The sequence below is a fragment of the Lepisma saccharinum genome, chromosome 2 (assembly GCF_977018435.1).
Source record: "Lepisma saccharinum chromosome 2, izLepSacc3.1, whole genome shotgun sequence".
NCBI lineage: Eukaryota > Metazoa > Arthropoda > Insecta > Zygentoma > Lepismatidae > Lepisma > Lepisma saccharinum.
The window spans coordinates 126,153,119-126,165,804 of record NC_139230.1 but is presented as its reverse complement, the minus strand read 5'-3'; the positions used below and the strand labels follow the sequence as shown (position 1 = coordinate 126,165,804).

The 12,686-nt window shown below is 39.9% G+C and overlaps 1 protein-coding gene across 1 annotated transcript; it reads right to left on the bottom strand.

The window, feature by feature from the left end:
* Positions 1-799: 799 nt before the first annotated feature.
* LOC145983632 (uncharacterized) lies at positions 800-1,777 on the bottom strand. The gene has a single exon (XM_083116696.1). It carries the CDS (start codon positions 1,775-1,777, stop codon positions 800-802), a length of 978 nt encoding a protein of 325 aa, XP_082972822.1.
* Positions 1,778-12,686: the final 10,909 nt, after the last annotated feature.

The window sequence follows — 12,686 nt, the reverse complement described above, 5'->3', positions numbered from 1 at the left end:
ATCACTTGATTAACTTACAAAGTTGAAGTGTAACTCTTATTTTTTAACATGTTAAATCATTACACAGTTATGTAAAATACCTGGAAAAGTCAGGGACTTTGCAAAGTGGGTGTGAACCCTCATCTATCAACCCCACATATACATGTTGCTTTTCGTAGGTTATTTGAATTATTTGCATTATGCACACATGTAGTCTACCCCTATCGTACATTTTTTTTCGTTCTCTGACAGAAACAAATGTCAGTGTCAACTGCAAATATTTGTCACATGGTTGCATAGGGTAAAGGAGGTCAAGAGTACGCACCTAACGTTTGAGGCCGTGTAAATAGTAAGGTAAATCACAGATACACATGAAAGTTTGTCACAATGTTTATTAACCCTTTAGTAATCATTGCTCAGAAATCAAAGAAAGTAACTGTAAAAGGAAAAACTACAGAAAAGATTTTATGAAAGGATAGCACATGCGTACTCTTGGACACATAGGCGGCTAAGAGTACTAAACAGGTCGTTCAAGAGTACGCATTAACAATTATCACACACATATGGTCCATGTCCAATGTAATCAGAACACTGTTCATGCCACCACTCATGACACACCCCACACTGAACCCAGTCGTCAGCAAAGGACTCTCCACAACCAGCGCAGATAGTTTCGGTTTCATCTGCAGCCGCCTGTGTGTTATCTTGTTGACGTTGCACAATCTTTAATGGCTTTTTTGTTAGTTTCTGAAGGGGTTGCTGTTTCTTGGTGCTCTGCCTATCCACTAACTTATTTTTAAAAGGTGATCCCGAGAGAATTTCAGATGACCCCCCCTTTCCTAGATCCGGAAGGAGTCTTCTGTGCAGGGTTTTCTATTGGTGACAGACCCACTTCCCCTGGTTGAGACACACTGGCATTCGCCGATGGAGTAGGACAAGGTTTAGTAGACGTTGACGTTGATGGTTCGTTATCTGGGGTTCTGCCAAGCCTCCCTGGAATCAAATCTGCACTACCTCCTACGATTGGCGTAAGTGCGGTGTGAACATTAGCAGAAACATAGTCTTCTTCCGTAAAAATGTCCGGATTAAAGGGATAAATCCCCGTACAAGTAAACGCTCGTTCAGCTTTCTCTACGGTCATAACCCTACTGTAAGCTGCTCGAAATAATCCAGCAATGCCATATTGAGAAACAATCTCTCCTGGGTGATTCACCATCCACTTTTCGACTTCTGCTGCATAGGCAGTTTTAAGGGGGCCAAAGATTGCTACGTCCAACGGCTGGAGCTTGTGACTTGTATGAGGGGGTAGAGAAAGTAACGTGATAAAATTTTCTCGGCAATATAGAACTGCAGGTAGTGAACAGTGAGATGAATGGTTGTCAACTATCAGAAGCACAGGATCTTGAGCAGTGGGTTTCACATGATGTTTGAGCCACTCAGGGAACAGATCTGCAGTCATGTAACCACTGTCTGAAATCATTGAAAGTGTTCCCGTAGGAGCATTGTTAAAGAGGGCAGGGTTCAGTCTTTTCCTTGCAAATATCATGGCAGGCGGAACAGGAAAACCAGTAGCACTGACGCAACCAACGATAGTGACCAATTGGCCACGCTCCCCTGCGGACACTTTGCAGACCGCTCGTTGTCCTTTTGGGCTGACGACTTTTGGCGACTTGGGGGGCACAGTGGATATTCCTGTTTCGTCCATATTGAAGATTCTGGGAGGAGGCAGGGGCCGTTCTTCAAAGCACCTGCGCAAATTGCCAAAAAAATGGTTCACATCAGTCTTGTTGAATCCCATTTCCCGACGTAAACTGCACTGTTCTGGTGTACATAGAGATAAACCTTGTCTCTTGCAGAAATTGGTTACCCAGTCTTTACCTGCTACCTTTTTTCTTCATTAAATCTTGTGTGAACCAGATGACTTTCAGCAAACTGGTAAGCGACTTGCATCAGTTTCCTGCGCGTTAAGCCATAGAATCTTGCGTTGAGGTCTGTGCAATGTGCAGCTAACTCCTTTTCCTGGGTAGTGTTGAAGACCGTTTTAAATCGACCAAGGGATGATGGAACTGTTCCTTGAAATGACAAAACAAGAAAAACTCATGCACAAATGCACTTAGCACATAGGGCTAAAGTACTCTCTCCACCACACTCCAATGAATTTTAAGTGGAAAGAAACGTGTCTTGAAGACACCTCATGCTATTTGAAGTGAGCTAGCTTGTTACATTTTCGAGACATTATGCCTGATATGTTGTCCCTACAAGGTTAAGTCATGAATTACTCAAAACTACTAGGGCTAGGTAAATAATAATCTCATTTGCACTTCTGGGAATAAGAAAGTAGTAAAATGAATACTCAATTCTAAAGCATAACGTTGGCTTGCAAAGTAACTCTGCAATTCAAGGAGCCACAAAAAGTGTTCAGGCTATTGCATCATCAACCTAATAGGCTACAGAAAAAAATGTGTGTGGCGTTGACGATGTGGGCATGCTTAAAACATTTTTCAATTCTGAATATCAGTAGGCTTTCAGTGGAATTTGAAGGAGGTAATCGGGTTCAATGAGAGAAAAATTTACTCCATCATAAAATAATCATATTTCGTTGTGAACATTCTAGGAAATAAATAAGTAGCCTATTTAATTATAAAACGATCATTTCATTATCACACAACGAAAGTTATATTTATCGTATAGGCCTTGAGAGGACTCCATAACTGACTTTGTTATAATTGAAATTCTTATGATTGGCTGTTATTTAAGTGATGTTTAGCCTCATTAAAAATATAATTGACCGGACTCTGCAGTAAGAGCATGTGAAGGAACTGATGTCGTAAAAAGGGCTTAGATACCTGCTTCAATCTTTTCCTCAATGTGCACTCATTCACTCACATGGTACGCGCGACTTGCCGCTTGCTTTCACCTTGGGCTACTCTTCTCTTTGCCTCCTGGAGATTTTCCTCCGTAAACTGCAATTTCCTCTCTGTCTTCTTTTTATACTTTCCCATCTTTGTTCTCTGCAATAAAAACCTTCCTTAGCCGTACATGGTATGACACGTAGACATCTTTCATGCAATTTACATTTAATTTTACTCACAATTATATGTAACGATTTCATATGCACGTGTACATTAACAGGATGGCGACAGACCTGGAACACCGGGAAAAGCCAGGGAATTTCCTTTCTGCTTCTCTGTAGCCACCCTGATTAAACATTCCATACTCGTTTACCTGCAAGGTATGTACAATGCTCACCTTAGACAACCTACGTACATCTTTCATTACAAACTGTTGCCCAAGAGTACGCACGCACGCACGGAAATGCGAACTCTTGCCCTCCACCTACACTACTTCTCATTTCAATCACCAGAGGGGTGCACTGCTTAGACAGAAACAGGTCTGCCTCACCTGTGCATTGTCTAATAAGGCATGTTCTTCGTATTACATGCACTTCGTGAATTTGCCATACTTACATGGTCATATTCCTTACGTTTAACATGCGAAATTTTATAACGAAAAGCAAAAAAATTTTCACTTACCTATCATACGTAGACAAAATGCGGGAGCAAGAATATCTGTGGTGCTGCTGCACTAGACTTTCCCAGCGACTGGCGTGGTGGTAGAATTATCTCGATCAGTGCTACCAACCTTTGGGAAAAGCCAATAGTACTCTTAGCCGCCCGCGTACCCTTATCCTCCTTTACCCTACATATAGGTTAGAAAATGCTGTTCTTCAACATTTCGTAACAAAATGAACAAATTTCTCTACCAACCCTCTCCTATATACACCCACACACACAAACATACATACATACACACATACAACACACACACACACACACACACATGGGCCTCCCCCATGGCGCAGTGGTAGCGTCATTGCCTTGTAATCAAGGAGTCCTGGGTTCGATACCCGGTGGAGGCACAAGTGGTTCGGATCCCACTTTAAACTGTAGGTCCAGTCCCGATTAGCCTTACTGTGCATAAAGTAGACTTAAAATAACAATTCATTCACTCATTCATTTCTTCCTGCTTGCGTATTGTAATTAAATTGTAATTAAAGAATCACTACATGAACCTATTTTTTTATGAATGTTCGATATTATTTTTTTTATTAAATGACAGTAATACTTTTTTAATGCAGTTGCCAATATAACGTGTTGTAGGGCAGGCCTACCTGAATTGGTAAGCTAGCTTGCGGAAGGCGGTTGATTTTAAAATATTGGTCCTTCAGTGTACTGGCTTTTTCGAATCGCCTATATAGGTGGGTTTCATGTGACGTCAGAATTCTCACCGCCGCCATGTTTGCGGCCGAGTTGTTTGTCGTCTGCAAGGAAATACGCACCACGTAGGAGAATGGGATCCATTCTCTTTGCACGAAGCGTTCGTTACACCTGCGCCAACTGTACGTTTGTTGTTAGTACTGTGTAAAATTTCGGTAACATTGCATACAATGACGATGTTGTGCCATCTGGAAATGGCGGTAATTTTTCGTGTTCAAGCTCTTTGCTCAGTCGACACAAAAATATATGGAGAAAAGGCGAAGTTTTTCGGTGTAGATCCATATGAACTGGACGATAACGAAATGAAAACGGGCCTAAAGCTTTTGCCAACTCTAGTTCACGTGTGTTTAATTACTTGACCCAGCTACCTGGAATCAATTCGTTTTCGTATTTATTAGTGATTCGGATTGTGCTTGAAATATTTATATCCAGTACAGATTTACTAATTCGTGGGTTAAGTCATAAGTCATGGCAACTATTTTTTCCCTCGTAAACAGGGGACAACACGAAAAAATCAAAGATATACGTTTGAAAGTGTATGGAATGTACTTTCGAGAGAAGCCACCAGATGAAGTCTGGATGCAGAAGACTCTCGTAGGGAAGAGGCAGAACACATGACATTAGACAACAGTGTTTTATTTTGACATTTGACATACTGTCCCGTATAGGCCTCCACCCACCTCGCCACTGTTTGATAAGGCATGACATGCACATCCAGTGTTTCCAGTAGCTCTGTATTGGCATTCCCGTGCATGTCTGTCGTGGAAAACTGCTATTTTAACATACGAATGTTGCTCCTGCTTCATGACCTCCATTTTCGAACGCTGTCACTCACCGACTGAACTTGGGTGCGTGTTTACTATCCCACCTTTGTTTACATACACAATTTGGTGGCTTGATTTGTACTAAAAGTCACAGAAAAAGGTGATATATGAACTTAACTGAGATGAAATGTTCACTCCACAGTCTGTAATATTTGCTTTGTTATGTTTGCACAATTTATTCTCGCCAATCTTCTGATCAACAATTATCGAGTTCCGTTACGTGAAGCGCACGCATCTTCTGTTCTTTCTCGGAAAATAGGAGGATAAACGTGAGTTTCTGTTAAACAACCGAATACTGCACAATGTACCATCGTAAACAAGGGTCAAATCTCCTGCCCGTCCGTATGCTTACAAGAACCGGCCTCAATCATGGATGCTCGATCCCACAATGCAACAGTTTGTGACGTAGGTGAAACACCTATAAAGGAACCGATCCAGGCCCGTAGCCAGGAATACTTAGTAGGGGGGGGGGGCGAAGCTAATCCTAGAGGGGCAAATTTTTAATATATTGTATTGCATTGACAGATATAGCAAGGTACAGAGAGGCACTTGCCCCTCGTCCAAAAGTAATAAATAACAGGAAAGGGATGTTATCTTGAAACTATAAACGAACAATAAAAGTTCGAGCAACATCAAATAACAATATTTCGATAATGACCTTTCGGACTACGAAAGAATACAAAGATAAAGTTTAACATAAATAGGCTAATCGGGACTGTATCTACTTTACAGGTCAATAATGTTAATAGACGATTAATATGTACCAACAGCTTTGGGCTTCTCTGTTTCCCTCTAGTTTCAAGTATGCAATATTTTTACGCACAAAGGAATCTAACGAGAATCCAACAACACCATTGTGTTGTGTTATGCAAGAGAAATCGAATTAATTAAATAATGATGGTTACATATTATCTAGACTTTGATGAATTGTGCAAAAATGTGTAATACATTTTTTGTAGGCCTACTTGCTAAAACATTGAAACATGGGTCTGTTACTTCACCACGGATTCTATTTGCTTCAAATGAAAGACTCTTGCATCATTACAGACAATGTTTGCCTACTGGTTACATTAACCATTTTGCAAAATATTGTGTTGTTGAAATACATGTGTTTGACACCCGACAATCAAATAGGAATCCCTTGATTGATCAATGACGTCTTGGATTACAGTGCCATCATTAATATTTCATATCAAGTTTTATAGAAGAAAATGTTGTATCCTCTTTACATTGTGAAAAATACCTTCCTTAATGACTATGGTACGAAACCGAACGATATAAGGGGCCTCCTTCGCCTTACCCCATTTCCGCGGCACGAGATCTCTGGGCCGCTTATCGCCACCACTTTTTGAGCAGAAGCGTGCAAACCCCAAACATCAGTTTTTTAATGCTGATACTGATTTCTGCCAGTCACAGAATGGATACACAGATATAATGAATAAAATTAGGGGAATCCACTCCTTAGCAGAAGATTTGATATAACAATTTGTCAAAAAATTAGGTTGTGCCTGAGGTACTTTAACAGACAACGTCTACAACAGACACAATGTAGATATAATATAATTTGAGAGATTTTCAATCGTATTTAGGACCTTCCCGATGGCGCAGTGGTAGCGTCGTTGCCTTGTAATCAAGGGCTCCCGGGTTCGATACCCGGTGCAGGTACATAGTGGTTCGGATCTCACTTTAAAACTGTAGGTCCAGTCCCAATTAGCCATACTGTGCATAAAGTGGACTTAAAACATCAATCAATCGTATTTATAACACTGCAGCTTTCTTCTACTTGTCATTTTCTTCAACCTATATTCATAGGGTGCCGCCTGATAACACAGACAACTTTCACAGTGTGTACTGGACATCAAGGCAAGCAACTCTTCTCAGTCACTATTTACTTGTCTAATTCTACTTTGGATGTTACAAGCAATCGAAATATGGCATCTTCTGTCCTTAATGTATGAAATCCCATTGATAGCTTCGCAGTTGCAAATGGCATTAATTTTTACTGCAGTTTAAAATTCTGAGAGCAATATATAACATGCTATGGAAACGATATCATGTAAACAATCAGGGTTAAAACTTAACTTTTTCTTTATAAAATGGATATCATAACACACACCTACGTTGCTTATCATATTTGATGCGAGAAATGATTCATAAGATTTGAAATTCATATTTACACTCCATAAGATGCTTAGTGTAACCCGTATCAAACTACAAATTTTATCGCTTTCTAACCGAAATAATAAATGTGAAACACTATCACATTTTCATCGTGTTTGATATTAATTTGAGCCAGTAAGCTGTCCTACATCTTTCACTAGCCGACCTCCATGGTGGGATGGTTACATAACACACTACGAAGGCAGGGGTTCCAGGTTCAAGCCTGGGCATGAGTGTTCTTGTGAGCAGAGGCGAAACCACAAATTTTTATCTGGAGAGGGGGTGAAGTACCAGGACAAACGTGCCAATAATAATAATATTAATATAGTGGTGACAGTGGTAGTAATAATAGTAGCATTAAAATACGTTATTATTGTCGTAAATCATGCAAAAGGGGGTAGAAGTCGGTGCGAAAGCATTTGTGTTTGAACAAATGATTTGAAATATTTTTCCAATACGACGTTCAATTTCATATTAGCTAGTAATGAAAAACTGGCAGAAAAACTGTATTTTTGAAAGACAGAATATGCATAACGAACATTATTATTTTTGTATATATAACACGTATAACTTCCATGTACAACATATATTTTACACATATGCAACATGGAGCAACGTAAAATAAGAAAATACATATGCAACATGTTAATGCTAAATTGTGTACGTATTCAAAGTTTATTTATTATATATATATATATATATATATATATATATATTATTTAAATACATTAGGCTACATGATCAATTCCTCCGCCAAATTGTCTCACAAATGTGGGCGCTTCTTTTTCTCAAAACAATTGTTCATGCATTTAAGCAGCAACAATCTGAAGTATATATATCTGCCCTTACTTCTCTCTCGGGTAATTTAGAATGCATTACAGAAAATAATCATATTGGGATCGAAGCGGGCAGGAAAATCTTTAGATCCAAACATTTGCAAACTGAAAAGAATATTTATTCAATAGAGCGCAAATAATATCACGTACGTCATGACATTCTCTTTAACATTTTTTTTTTCATTTAGATCGTTTTGGCTTCCAAGGCTGACTTCCGCCGCCCCCTAGCTATGGCTCTGAACTTGGACTATAAGAATAGCATACATTGAGCTTGCGAGCGAAGCGAGCAAGATAATTTTACGAAATGTACTTTTATTTGTATAAAATTTGAAATCGAAGAAAAGTGCAAGAAACACTTGAAAACTAATTCTATCTTGAGTATCCATTTGTCCTGCTGTTCTTAGATTCTGCTAGTCATGTTTCTTTACTTCAATGTTTGCCCCCCCTAGACTTCCGTCCAAGATTGGGGGGACGATGTCCCTGCCCCCCCTGTTGTTGAAACACTGTTTGTGAGTGTCTCTTCATCAATTTCACGTCATCACTCATTTTCACGGTTAGCTAGATGTGGCAGAAAAGCAACGCTAAGTAACAAAAATCAAATATCCACTCCCTCTCTCTATCACATGAATCTCTATTGCCAAAAGGTAGACTTGGGAAACAAAAAAATATGCAGTTCAAACCTCGTAGCAACACATCCAAAACATCCAAACACATTAGGCACCTTTAATACAAGACTACTCAAAATGTCACAACTGTTCTATATACTGAAAATTGCGAAATCATTTCCCGAAGCCTGAAACTGGAAGGCAATTCTTTTCCCCCAATCCTGATACGACATACGGAATCCACCTTCATAAATCACAAAATCAATAAATGTCTTTCTTATGTTGCTAGAGTAATACAGAATATAATTGTATTATATATGTATGTATATAGTTGCCCCCCCTCTAGCTACGGGCCTGTGCTATCTCTGGGACGGGTTGCAAGGTTTCTCGCAGCTTGCAGGAGTCTTGCAGTGTTATCTTTGTCGCAAGTTAAAGACGGTAAGATTTACTACAGCAATTTTTTTTCGTAGCGTCACCTCTATTTGACGAGAGAAACACACTTCTTTTATATTTTGTGAAACAAAATAGCTAATTGTTGGTTAGGAATATTTTGACAGAATATCAGGCAAAGTGATTATTGTGATTGAATTCTTGACAAGTTCATCAAAATAATTTAAAATCAAATCAATCCTTCAAATATATGAATGGATTTTTCTCATATTTTTTTCCCCCGAATTTACTGGCAACATAGGCAATGGGAGACATGGCACTTTTTTCCCCTCGACCTACAAATTTCTCAAGAGTGATATATATTTCATATGTAAGGTGTCGTTTACGTCAATATTGCCGGTTCCTTTTTATTTGAAGTCCGTCCAAGTGTTGTTAACAATCATTCGAGAAACATTAGGACCTCTTCGATGGCGGAGTGGTAGGATCGTCGCCTTGCCAGGGTTCGATACCCTGTGGAGGCACATAGTGGTTCGGATCCCACTTTACACTGTAGGTCCAGTCCTGAGTAGCCTTACTGTGTATAAAGCGGACTTAAAACACTAAATCAATCAAAAGAAAAAAAGGAATGATCAATGTAGGACCAGGTTTTGTTTACGTAATTTATATGCTATAGTTCTCATTTCAAATATTCTCACGGAAACCCTGGTAGTAAAGTCACGCATACACAAAAAATAATGAAAATGCGACATTGTGTTTAGGATTTATTCTGAAGTGAATTCATTCTATTCACTTTGCCACGCGACGGAAATCAGGCATGGGCATCCGGAAGGGGGGGCCGTGGCCCCCCCTGGAAAATGAAAGTCAACCAAAAAATATGTATTTCACACATATAATTTCATTTTAGCCACAATAATATGTGTTAATTATTGCATGAACACCATAAATTCAAATTTAAGCAATGTTTTTTAGGGAACAAAACTATTTTTGGGGAAAATTTGCCTTCGTTTGCCCCCCCCCCTGGAAAAAAATACCTTCCTTGCCCCTCCCTGGAAAAAATCCTGCGGACGTCCATGAAATCAGGAATCACATGCAAGCCGATATCTCGACAAAAGATATGAGGATAGTAGCCCGGATGACTGTGGCACGTCTCCAACTAGATGCAGGAACACAGATGCACGTCTCGTTCCTCATTAGCTGGTCTTACCAACGCTGACGAGGAGAAAGTTCGCGCGTTCCGCTCAAAAAGGAACAACCAAACTCGATCTCCTGCTTTCCTAAGCGGGGAAATATTTCCCCTACCAGTTTTACCTGGCCCCCACCCCAGCCTGTTTCCCCTGAGATACCTGGATTCCCCTTATTTTGTCGTGAATTCCATAGTGTAGCCAAACCATCCAGGCTGTCTTGTATCAACATTCTATTTGGTGAAAACACTAACTTGGCAAGTGAAAATTAAATCACGGATACTTTATAATTAATATTAGTACTACTAAGGAATGTATAGGTTTCCAACTAGAGACGTTTATACACGATACAAGAAATAAAGAAAGAAAACCGTAAGTGGTAAAATAAAATAAATAAAACATAAAACATTATCTCCATACCGTTGTCTCCCATTAATTTCCTTGATGAGATGATAACGAATTTACATCAAATGGACGAATTCTCACTTAGCACAATAATACAATTCACTATATAGATAACCTCACAACAGCCACATGTCACATGTCACCATATACAACCATACACACACTTGTCTGGAATTTCCCAATGAAATAGACCTGAGAAGACAAAAATAAGTGAAAAAGAAAGAGTGGAATAAATGGATCTCGGCTTCCTTTTCGAGTTGTTTTGTATTTGACGTGCAAGAAAATTATGTCTAGCGGCTCGTTTGTGGAGTAGCAGATGCGAGAGGAAAGAGCCGACGAGCGAGTTCATTCGGCGAAGGGAGGGAACATGGTTGCCGCGCCTTGTGTTATGTAACAAGCGCTTGTGGCAGCTGGCGGCACCAAGCGGTATAAATCGCAAACTGGGGAGCATCGATTAGAAATGTAAACACAACAGATAGAAAGAAGATACGTGGAGAACAGCGAGTCAATTCGATTTGTAAGTCATGCCAGAGGTGTCCACAGTAGCGTAGCGGACGCACCCGCAACCCCCGCCAGGCTAGGGGAGGGGGGGGGGCACGAGGTGTAGAGGCTCCGCAATGTTCTCTCTCTGTGCTCCTGTAATCTTACGTAATCCAAGAAATTCAACCCACAGTTTGCTTATTAAAAAAAAAAAATGATTTAGGAAACAGAAATCTGGTTCCCAGTAACACATCATAAAACACACCTATGCCCTGGCCGGGACTCGAACCCGACACCTCCGGATCAAAGCGAGTTGAGTCGACCACCCAACACGCTCGGCTACCGAGGCCGGCATAAAACTGTTATGTTGGCCTCTTAATGTAAATACATAGCCTATTTTTCAATAAAAATGTTAATTGTTAACTAAGTAACAAATGAGCAGACACACGTTTTTCATGTTACATTTCATTTGCATGAGGAATATAATAGCTGCTTAAAATCTGCTATACGTAATTTTTATTTTTAAAAGGGGAGGGAAGGAGTCATTCATTCATTTATTTCAGTGATCAGAGGTCCCCCCCCCAAATAATTTTGACAAGTCGGCGCCCCTGGGTCTCCTCCGAAATGGAGATTAACTTACTTGCTCGCAGATGGCCATCGATAGGATAAAATACCCCTCATCTGATACCTTTATAGTTACTCAGTTTGTTGTAAACGTAGTGTACTGTAGTACAGTTATGAATCCAGTAGAAAGATTCAGTTGCTCAACCAGTCGATGCCTTATTGCTACACAATAAACAATAAAAGTTGATAATATTAATGACCTTTCACCAGTAATATTAGTTTTACACCTGGTATTTAAACTGTTACGTCCCACCAAATATTTTCAAGGGGGGCCGCAAGCATCAATGTGAAATTGAAATAAGATTCGAGATAAATTTCGCACATCGTCCACACCTGTTACGTTGTACTTCAAAGGGGCCCAAAAACTCAGTAGGTGGACCGCAGGAGCTATACGTAAACCTTTGCCCTTGTGGCCAGTAGCCCATCTTCTGCCACGCAGGGGTAATTAGCGTACGAGTTAAATTTCGCCATTATTTTGGAGGATTTTGTGAAGTTCATTTCTCTCACATGTTGAAATTTTAAGGACATTTCTTTTCCAGTGTGCTACGATTTTGTGATCGACATCTGACCGAAGTGAAAATTGCTTGTTCGAGTTTGGGGATAGAAGGAACTAGGAAGGATCCTTACATGGATCAACTTTAGGACTATGGAGTAGGTGGAGGAGGATGCTTGTGCAAATTATTGTAGCTGGGGATGCTTTATGTATTTCTTCTTACCTGGGGGATAGCATCCCCTTGTGTCCCTTCCACCACATACACCTCGAGAACTGACGATCTATTAATGAAACGGTTCTTGTTTGAGTGGTCTTTCGAAAAGAAATGACATCGTTAAAATTATGAATAATAATATTGATGTACACTAACACCAAAATTAAACACCGAGTCCGCGTAGCAACAACCTTTTGGAGTTTCCAGTCCTTCGCAAT

Excerpts from the sequence above, each read along its gene's own strand:
- LOC145983632 (XM_083116696.1), bottom strand. The coding sequence starts at position 1,777 with ATGGGATTCAACAAGACTGATGTGAACCATTTTTTTGGCAATTTGCGC.